The 9,448-nt window shown below is 65.7% G+C and overlaps 5 protein-coding genes across 5 annotated transcripts, besides 7 other annotated features; all 5 read left to right on the top strand.

Moving 5' to 3' along the window:
- Positions 1 to 268: 268 nt before the first annotated feature.
- Positions 269 to 297: a microsatellite.
- Positions 298 to 595: 298 nt separating this feature from the next.
- On the top strand, positions 596 to 1,546 carry Tco025E_07949 (putative microtubule-associated protein Gb4; the record flags this gene model as incomplete). Its single annotated transcript, XM_029374807.1, has 1 exon — positions 596 to 1,546. The coding sequence occupies one exon, from the start codon at positions 596 to 598 to the stop codon at positions 1,544 to 1,546; it is 951 nt and encodes a 316-aa protein (XP_029225060.1).
- Positions 1,547 to 1,902: 356 nt separating this feature from the next.
- Positions 1,903 to 1,929: a microsatellite.
- Positions 1,930 to 2,034: 105 nt separating this feature from the next.
- On the top strand, positions 2,035 to 2,352 carry Tco025E_07948 (uncharacterized protein; the record flags this gene model as incomplete). The annotated part of the gene is made up of 1 exon (XM_029374806.1): positions 2,035 to 2,352. The coding sequence occupies one exon, from the start codon at positions 2,035 to 2,037 to the stop codon at positions 2,350 to 2,352; it is 318 nt and encodes a 105-aa protein (XP_029225059.1).
- Positions 2,353 to 2,779: 427 nt separating this feature from the next.
- Positions 2,780 to 2,822: a sequence feature (GA-rich).
- Positions 2,823 to 2,865: 43 nt separating this feature from the next.
- Positions 2,866 to 2,920: a microsatellite.
- Positions 2,921 to 3,370: 450 nt separating this feature from the next.
- Positions 3,371 to 3,838, top strand: Tco025E_07947 (uncharacterized protein; the record flags this gene model as incomplete). The annotated part of the gene is made up of 1 exon (XM_029374805.1): positions 3,371 to 3,838. One exon carries the CDS (start codon positions 3,371 to 3,373, stop codon positions 3,836 to 3,838), a length of 468 nt encoding a protein of 155 aa, XP_029225058.1.
- A 148-nt stretch (positions 3,839 to 3,986) lies between these two features.
- Positions 3,987 to 4,014: a sequence feature (GA-rich).
- A 77-nt stretch (positions 4,015 to 4,091) lies between these two features.
- Positions 4,092 to 4,117: a microsatellite.
- Positions 4,118 to 4,219: 102 nt separating this feature from the next.
- Positions 4,220 to 4,239: a microsatellite.
- A 20-nt stretch (positions 4,240 to 4,259) lies between these two features.
- Positions 4,260 to 7,262, top strand: Tco025E_07946 (uncharacterized protein; the record flags this gene model as incomplete). Its single annotated transcript, XM_029374804.1, has 1 exon — positions 4,260 to 7,262. One exon carries the CDS (start codon positions 4,260 to 4,262, stop codon positions 7,260 to 7,262), a length of 3,003 nt encoding a protein of 1,000 aa, XP_029225057.1.
- Positions 7,263 to 7,266: 4 nt separating this feature from the next.
- Tco025E_07945 (uncharacterized protein) lies at positions 7,267 to 9,448 on the top strand (the record flags this gene model as incomplete). The annotated part of the gene is made up of 1 exon (XM_029374803.1): positions 7,267 to 9,448. A coding segment is annotated over one exon (2,182 nt), but the record flags the coding sequence as incomplete, so codon positions are not given.

Below are 9,448 nucleotides of genomic sequence, written 5' to 3'. Positions count from 1 at the left end.
GTGGCTGACAGGTGCCGCGTCGGTGCCGACACTGCGCGAGAGGGTTGGCCGAACTCGTCCGCCCTTTTTCTTTTTTCCCCCCTTTGCCCCTCTCTCCCTCTCTCTGCCGTGCAAGCGATGCGCGCGTGCGGCGCGAGTTTGTGTCCCACGGGGCAATCCGAGGTGCCCGTGTGCTGCGCTGTGCCGTGGCGGTGCCTTCTGGTAGTCCCGGAGATGAGGCTGTGGTGGGCGGCGCCCCCGCTTCTCCCCCACCCCCGCCCGCCCGCCTTGCGGTGCGGTGCGGTGCGGTGCGTTGCGTCTGCTGCGTGATGATCTCGCTAACTGAGTGTACCTTTTTCGATGCGCCCTGCGCGGTGAAATGAGCACTGGCGGTTGGCTCCTTCCGGGGCCCCTCTGACGGCCCCCTCCCCCACGTCCGCAGCGGACGCACCAGCCCCGTGCAGACTGCTTTTTGGGTTGTTGTTGTTTTTTATCCTTTTTTTTTGTGTAAGTTCTAGTAGGACGGCGTAGCTTGTAGGACAAGACTTGTTTTTTGTTTTTATTTATTTATTGTGTTGCCGTTTTATTGGCGTGGTCTAGCTGTTGCCTGCGAGAGATGTTTGGTACCACGTCATTGCCTGCCTGGCCGCCGGATTCCCGGCTTGCCGGCCCGGCACAGCCTTTTTTGCGTGGCTTCACCGTCTCAACGGTGCCCAGTACGCGCGGGTTTTCTACGAACGCGGAAACCCTGTCGCCGTACCCGGACGGCGTTTGCGTGCGGGTCCCACGCTCCTGCAGCCCCAACCCAACGCTGCTGGGGACGACGACCTCTGCGGCGTATCGAGCGCGCGCCAGACCGCATCTTCCCCCGCTGCCCACGGGTTCGCCTGGCGAGTACCGGAAGCAGCTGCCGCAGCGGTGTGGCGGCGGCAGCCCTGTGGCGGGGGCGTTGTTGTCTCTCAAGGGCCACGACGGGGAGAATGACGTTGGCTACTGGTCCGTGCTGTACGTCACAGCCGGCGGTGAGATGCTCGGGGCAACAAAACTGCCGGACCCCCGCGGCAGGGGCCCCCTCACCTTCGAGAGGGTCGTGGGCGCCATCGAGGAGAACGCCGCCCTCTTGCGGCTCAGAGTTTCGTACATCACGTACTTCGACACTGACTTTGACGCGTACGTCCTGCTGACGCACCGGACCGCCCAGAAGTGCAGCGGCCACTTTCGCGTCGTGGTGGCCTCGGGCTCGGAGGCCGCCGCCAAAGCTCCGGCGGCGAAGGCGGCGGGCGAGTCACGGAGGGACGACGCGCCACAGTCGTGCAACGAGGCGGTTGGGGCGTCCCCGCGGCAATTGGTGGGACTCTCTCGAGCGCCCAAGGCGCATTCCCGCCAAGAACACGGCACAAATGCGGCGGGTGCGCCTGCGCCAGAGCACTTGCTGGCGCAGCGGACACTTCTGTTCCAGGCGGAGGCCGCGCGGCGTGAGGCGATCGTGACTGACGAGGAAAGCTGGCGGTTGATTATACAGGCAATGGGAAATACACGAATCACTTTTTGGCCGAGAGGCCTATGATATTTGCCGCGACACACAAAATGCCCCACTTCTTTGAATGATAACTTCCGACAAGCTCTTGAACGCCGAGAGGGAGTGGATTGACGCCGCAGAAACCCGCCTTGCTCAGTGCCACTTCGCCTCTTCCTCCCCGCTGTGTTTTTTTTGTAATGTATGTTTTTCGCGCTACTGCCGTGGTGGCGGAGGCAGTACTGGGGAGCGTTCAGCCTCTCGTGGGAGGCGGTTGCGAGGCAGAGTTTTGGAGCGTCTTGTTATTTCCCCGCGGGGACCGCCGTGCGGAGGCGGCTTTGTGTGCGACATTTGCCCCACGCCTCCCCAACAGGACACACGCAGGAGATGGAAAAGTGTGCCCTGTAGCTGCGGCGGCGGCGCGGGGGCGGAGGTGTAAATTATTGCTGGGCGGAACGAGATTGGGGGCGTGAGCATTTATATGTATATCTATTTTTTTTTGTTTTCTTGCCTGCTTATTCCTCCCTCCTCCACGTTGAATGTACAATGATCCCTGGCCGACGCACACGGTGGCTCTGTGCGGCTCTACGGGGGAGGGCCATGACGCGGTGGAGGGGAGGAGGCGGCTGAGTTGCCCAGCGACTCCCCAGCGGGTGGCTTCACGCAGCGCCCAGATGCCAACAAAACGACGTGCGCGGGAGCGTGCGCCTCTCCTGCGCAGCGCAGCGCATCTGTTTCTTCGCTTGTGGGGGTGGGGATGGCCGGCGGCGGAGGCGAGGCCTTGTGCCGCCCCGATTGACACGTGGGGCGAGGTGCACCAAACTTCGAGAACTACGCCTTTCACTCAGGTGATGTAATGGGCGGTGGCGCTCCAGGGGGGCCTGAGGTCGCCAGCAGTTTTTTCTTCTTCGGAGGCCGTGTGGCTTCCCCGCGTCGTCGCCCCGGAATAGACGTTGAGCCCTGGCACAGCGTGGAGGTGGATCTTTTTTTTTTGTACGCAGCATGCATGCGCCGAAAGGGATAAGACACTCCCGCGACTACACGCAGTGCCTCGCCGTACTCCGTGGGGCCTCACAAACCACCACCACCACCAGCGCCGTGCGAGGGCGTCGAGCATGCATCGACGTGACGTCGCCCCAGGCGTGAATGCAACGAAGGCCTACTTCCCGTTTGACGCGGGGGGTTGAGTGGTGTGGGGGGTTTCTACCCACGGCGGGCATTGCCGTCAGCTCTGCTTCAGTGGAGCTGCACGCACCGCACGTACGCGTCGGCGGCTTGGCGGTCCTCTCGCTCCCTCTCTCTTTTTTTTTTCTCTCTTTCGCGCTCTACACCCCGCGAGGATCGTGTGCGTTTACTGTCGCACGCGCGCATATTATGTATTACTTTAGTAATAATGCTGTTATTATTATTATTATTTTTTTTTTTGGTTGCGCCTCTTCCCCACCCCCTCTGTACTCCAACACACATGGAAATTTTTCTTTCCCCTCCCTTGGGCTCTGCGAGGCGGCTCTTGATTCCACGCGAACTCCTCCCCCTTGCGCGCCCCCTGGTGAGCCGGTTTGCCTCGGGCGCCGGTGCGCGCCCGCCCCGTCGCCCGCCCCGTCGCCCCCCCTTTTCTTCTTGTTGCTGCCCGCGGGGGTGGGGGGTGGGGGGTCTCCTCCAGTCGCAAAGAAACAAGGAGAATAAGAAGCAAAACGAAACAAAAAAAACGTGTTCCCGCCTAATTTCCGGCGGGTGTGTTGTCCCTTGCCGCGACGCCGCCTTCGCCCCCCGCTTTTCTTTTTCCCTGCACCGGCAGTGGGGCGTAGACGCCACCTTTTGAAGCTCAAGGGGCCGCGGTTGCGTGCAAAGCGGGTTGGGGGAAGTTCGCCGGAGATGCCGCCGAAGGGCCACGGCCGCCGCGGTGCCGCCGCAAAACGGGAGTCTGGCGCCACCGCCGCGTTTGGCCTGGCGACTGAGGAGGAGGGGGCGGGGCTGCCGGCGCAGTTGCAGCAGCTGCAGCAGCGCCGCGAGGCTCTCGAGAGCCGCCTGGAGACGCTGGACCTGCGGGTGTACGACCTGGAGACGGAGTACCTGCGGCAGTACGTGGAGCTGGGCGGCTGCCTCTTTGACGGCTTTGGCCTGGAGCGGCAGCAGCAGTGGGGCAGCGTCACCGCCGCTGCGGCGGCGGGCAGCAAGGCGGCAGCCTACCGTGCGCGGCTGCACGCGTTTTCACCGAGCGATCGCGTTTTTACGGCCTCGTCGGTGGGGGCGCTTGCCGCGGTGGAGCGCCTCAAGACACTTGAGGCGTCGGGGGAGCGGAGGCGCGGCGGACGCCGCAAACGCCCACGTGCAGAGGACTGACCCGCCTCTGCGTGCGCGCGGGCCTCGCTTGCTGCCTTGGCCGCCGCCCCGCCCAAACCGCGTTGCCTTGTGTGAGGCGACCCCGTTCTGTTCGCCCTTTCCTGCGCCTTCGCTCGCCCCGCCTGTGTGCGTGTGTATTCCACACTTGTCTTTCTTGTCTCTCTCTCTATCTCTCTTTGGGCTGCTGTTGCTGTAGGCTCTGACGAGACGTTAACACTTTCATCCGCGCCGCGGCCAGCCATTGGCATTACTTACATACACACACACACACACACACACCCGCGGGCGGAGAGGCAGAAACACTTTGAAGAAAAAAAACAAGGGAAGGGATAAATTAAGTAAATAGTAAAAGGGAGACTTGGCGTCTCTCACCGAGTGGGCCTCTCTCTCTTTCTCTCTCTGTGAGTGTGCTTGTGTGTCGATGGCCTCGCAGCTTGCCGCACAGCTGCAGAAGCTGCAGCAGCGGCCTGTGGGGGAGAAGCGGCTGTCGCAATCTTTTTTGTTTGACGCCGGCGAGGCCCGCAGCTTCTCGCGGGAGCAGATCCACCAACTCGCCGTTCACGGCTTGCAGACGCTGGTCGCGCTCGACAATCGCCTGCACCCCTTCATTGAGGAGCTGTTCCACCCGTACAAGTCCCGCGTGGAGCGGAAGCTGCTGAGCGCGGAGGAAAACCGGGCCCTGAATGCGACCCTCGAACAGTTCCTCACGCTGCTCAGCCCGCACCTCTTCCTGACGGCGGCGCACCAGGTTTTCGAGTACCTCGTGCGCGTCCACGAGGTGCACGTGTACAACGTCGAGGCCGTGCTGCGAACCTTCTTGCCGTACCACGACCACAGCCTCTTTGCCCGCGCGGTGATGCTGCTCGACCTCCGCGACACCGGCTTCGCCTTTTTGGAAAGCAACCAGCAGCACGGCGCCCCGCTCCTGCGGGAGCACCTTGTCGTGGCCTGCGCGGGGAGCCGCAAGGCGCTGCGGATGGTCTGCCTCACGCTTGCCGCGGCCGTCCGCATGAAGGTGCACAACGGCGCCGCAAACGCCCTCTTCGCCGGTGTGGCGGTGCAACTGGCGTCCCACCCCGACGCGGAGGCCTTGTGGCGCGTCCTCTTGCCGTTCGTCGTGGAATTCCTGAGCGGCGCGGTGACAGGCAGCGAAAGGGGCGACGCCCAGCAGGAGTTGCGGCTGCAGGAAGATGTGCAGGGCGGCAGCGCCGCGGCGCTGCTTCCGAGCCGGGAAGTCGTGTGCAGCGCCCTCGTCGTCCTGGCTGCGTGGAGCAGTGAGGTGCAGCTGTCCGTGCCGACGCTGGCCACCGTGATGAAGCCGATTGTGCGCGCCTTGTCACGCGCGGTGGAAGACGTGGCCGCTGCATCCTCCTCCTCGTCCTCCCCCACCGGCGCCGGCGCCGCCGTGCCCGTGAGCGACCTCTTGGCCGTGCTCGACCTCCTCTTCTACACACAACGGACAGCTGTGGCGCAGGTCACGTTCGCCCCGCAGATTCATCTGCTCTTGGCATTTCCATGGAAGCAGTGGGCGCCGTGGATCACCGCCGCCGCCGAGGAGGCTGCCAACGCCGGCGGGGGCATTTACGACTCGCTCATTGCTGTTCTACTGCGCCAGTGCCTGCAGCGGCTGCGGGTTGCCCACTCCGTCGAGTCCGTCGCACCGGACGTGCTGCACTTTGTGCAGTGCGCCGTGGAGGACCTCCCACTCACGGATGCGTTGGTGGCAGAGGTGATTCAGGCGCTGCTGGCGTGCCAACTGCCGCACTCCGCAGCGGGCAGCTGCCGCGACAAGGACGTGGCGAATGCGACAGCGGCGGAGGAGGATGAGAAAGAGGAGGCGACGGCGGAAAACAGCGGTGACGCCGAGGCCAGGGCCAACGCGAGTTCACTAGTCACGGCTTGGATGCGGGCCTTGGAGCGGCGCTTCTCCTACGCCTTTGACGCCACGTTGTCGCGGCTGCTGAACGACGTCGCCACGCAGGCCGCGACAGCCGCATTTCTCGCACAGCACCTCAGCGGCACCCGCTACGAGTTGCTGGATGTGCAGGGGGCCTCCGGCGCGACCGAGCGACTCCCTCTCTTCTCCTGCCTGCTGCATCCTCTGCCGGAGGTGCGCCTGCTGGCGGCGCGGGCGATGGCGCACATGACAGCGCGGCAGCTTCTCGCCTCCTCCTCGGCCCCCGGCGGCGGCGGCGGCAACTCGATGCTGGAGCTCCTTGAGCACGTCGTGTGCTACGAGCAGTCCCCCACAGTGGCTGAGGAGTTCCTGCACACGGCCGCCGCGGCGATGGAAAAGCTGCTCGCCTCATTGGCGAGCCCCGACGCGGGGCTCTCGTCGCTGGAGCACGGCGTCATCCTCCCACACCTGCGGAGCGTGATTCGCGCGTTGTGGGCGATGACCACGCAGCACGACGTTGCCGTACAGAGGAGCTTCTTCGCCGTTGCACTGCAACCCCTGCTACGGTTTCTGGACGCCCGCCCCTCCAACGCGTCGCGGGGGAAGCGGCGGAAGCCCACGCCGCAAGCCGGCCCCGGCCCCGACGCCTTTCAAGGCGCCGTGCGGGGGCTGGCGCTCTACTATCTCGCGTTGCAGTACGTGGAATTGGGACACCAGGAGTCGACGGAAGAGAACACGCCGGGGGCCGCGGCTGCAGCGCGGGCGCGGCGCGAGTTGATAGCGGAGCTGGAGGCGAGGCTGGCGGCTGTCGTGCCGGGGATGGGCAGAACACCGGCTTTTTTTACTATCACAGGGGATGACGGCGCCGCCTCCACCGCCGAGAGGAGCGAGGCGGCAGAGGATAGTAGCAGCGACGATGACGAGGGTGATGCTAACGCAGGGGACGCCAAGAGGGCGGGAAAGCGGACAAAAAAGCCTACACACGCGAGCGGCAAACCCGCTGAAGCAACTGCGGGAGTCGGCAGCGACGACGGATACCTTTCGGTGTTTGAGTGCCTTCCATTGCTGGAGTTGCTGCGGGCCGAGGCCGACGCGCGTCTGCAGCCGGTGCTGGCCCAGCTACTGGGCAAGGCAGAGGAAGGGGCGCCCCACCTCTCGCGGGGGTCGAGGGCGGCGATGGTGGAGTGCTGCTTGGCATGCGCGTCGCAGTTAGCGGCGTCCGAGGCGGCCGCGGCGGATGCCGTGACTCGGACGCTGCTGCAGTTTTTCCTTGGCGAGGAGAAGACCGTCACGGGCGCCGGTGCGGGCTCGGACGCCGGCTACTTGGAGAGGCTGCAGGAGGCGCAGCGGGCGGCGCAGCGGCGGGTGAGCGAGCAGGTGGGGCGTGGTGCGAAGAACAGCCTCGGGGCGCCGTACGTGCCGAAGGATGCGCTGACGGCGGCGATTGGGGGCAACAGTGCGCCGAAGCGTCGAGGTGCGCCTGCGGAGCGACGGCGGCACGGGTGGCAGCGAGGTGGCGGTGCTTGAGCGTATGGCGTGCCTCCTCGGCCACTTGAGCACGCCGTTGCCGGCCGTGGCTCTGAGCCCCAGCCGCCTCCCGCCGGTGTACTTACGCCTCCTGGCGCCAACCGACGCTGCCCACGAGGCGGAGCGCTTTCCGGTGGGTTGGTTTGGCCTCGTCCACGCGGCGCTCTTCCGCAGCTGCGGCTGCCCTCCAGCAACAGGGGCACCGCAGTTTTTGCTCTCGGCCTTGTCCCTCACGCTGCTGTGCCCCCTGGCGGCCCCCACGAACCGTCGGGAGTTGCTGCTGCAGGAGCTTCAGAGCCTCGTCCTCGCCGCGGCGCGCGAAAAGCGTGGGGTCAGCAGCGCCACCGCCACCGGCGCCCAGCTGGCGGTGCGGTCGGCGTTGCAGGCGGGACACGTCTCTGCCACGACGCTCAGCGCTATCGTCGAGTCAATGGCGCGGGAGGAGTCCCGCGGCCAGCTCACGCGTGGCGCCGCTGAGCTGCTGTGCCGCATGATGGCCAGGACCTGCGAGGGGCAGCCGGGGGAGCCAGTGGTGCCCTTTGCCCTCTCCTGTCGCGCCGTGGAATACTTTTTTCCTACTCGCAGCAAGGCCACTCGCGGCGGCGGCGGCAGCAGCAGCGGTCTTGCCATGGACATTCTTTTGCCGGCGCTGCAGTCCATCCTGGCGAAAGGTGGAAGCAGCAGCAGCCACACGAACAAGAAAAAGACGGAAAATGACGCGGCCGTCGCGGTGAGTGCTGCGGCTGCAGATTTCCTGCAGGCTGTATCTCTGCGCGGAGAAATTGGGACGCTCGCGGACGCTGGCAACGACGCCGTCCTGCAGCTTTGCCTGGGGCTCATCAAGCACCCGTTCCTCCGCGTCGTTGGCGGGCGGGTGCGTCCTGTGTACCGTCATGCCCTCACCGCCTTCGCCAACGCACTGAGCCGCGGGCTGGAGGGGCGGCAGTCAAGCTCCGTACTCTTCATCCCGCAGGGAGGCAAGGGAAAATCCGCATCGGCGGCGAAGGCGTCTTCACCCGGCGGGTGTAAGGTGGCCAACAGCGAGAATTACTTGCGCCACGTCGCGGCGGCAGTTTCCGACACCTTGCTGAGCGACACCGCCTCACTCAACCGCCTCGGCGGGGATGCGACACTTCTCCTCTCCGGCACACTTGGCGGCTACCACCGCCTCTTCCTGCCGTGGCTCTCGCGGCTCCTCCAGCAGTCCGCGCCAGATCTCGCTGTCGTGGTGGAGGTGATGGAGGCACTTGCGGCGCCGGCGACGGAGATGGCGGACGCGTGGGAGCCACCCTCGTGGTGTGCGCTGCACAGCCCCCTGTCCTTTGCGGACGCACGGCGCCTGCTGCAGCTGTGCGGCAAGGTGTGTGGCGCCGCCCACGCTGAGGCGGGGCGGTGGTGCCCGCGAGAGAAGCATGCTCTTCAGGCCCTGCGGCTGCTCTGCAGCCTCATCACGGTTAGCCCGTCCGTCCGCTTTGACGACGACGACGACGACGACGGCGCTTCCCCGACGCTGTTTGCGCTCATTGATGGGCTGCTGGAGGCCTTCCCGCTCGGCGGCTTGCTGCCGCTCCTGGCGGAGGCGGACGCCGTGGACCAGCCGCAGTTCCACCACTGGGTCTTTGTCTACATTCGCCGCCTGGTGGACCTCTGCGCCTCCTCGCCGCAGGCGCTGAATGAGGGGCAGCCGCACGGCGCCGCCCGTGTCAGTCGAACCCTCGTCAAACAGTGCGTCACGCTGATGGCCGTCCTGCTCGTCCCCGACGTTGCGGCGGAGGCGGAGGCGGCGGCGGCGGCCGCGCTCTCCCGCCACCGCATCGACACCATCGCCGAGCTCCTGCGCATCGTCTCGCCTCTGTTTGTGCCGGCCTCGGCCCCGGGGGCCGGGTTGGCGGGCTCGCGCGCCGCCGCCGGACGCACGGCGCTGCACATCCCCGTGGTGGCGCTCCTCATCCACCTGGAGGCCGTCGACTTCGCCGCCGCCGCCCACCGCTACGAGAGCGCGACGGACGTCTGCAGCAGTTTGCTCACAAGCCTCGACGTGCACACGCAGCTCAGCTGCCTCACACAGATGATGCACCTACTTATTGATCCGCACCGGCAGCTTTCCGTCGCAGCGACGCAGCAGCAGCAGCAGCAGCAGCCGGGGGACGCGGAGGCGGAGGAGGACGCCGTCGTGAAACTGTTTC

The sequence above is a fragment of the Trypanosoma conorhini genome (assembly GCF_003719485.1).
Source record: "Trypanosoma conorhini strain 025E chromosome Unknown Tco_14.4_contig_00669, whole genome shotgun sequence".
In the NCBI taxonomy this organism is placed as follows: Eukaryota; Euglenozoa; class Kinetoplastea; order Trypanosomatida; family Trypanosomatidae; genus Trypanosoma; species Trypanosoma conorhini.
Note: the sequence above shows the minus strand (reverse complement) of the source record. Positions and strands in the feature narration are given on the sequence as shown.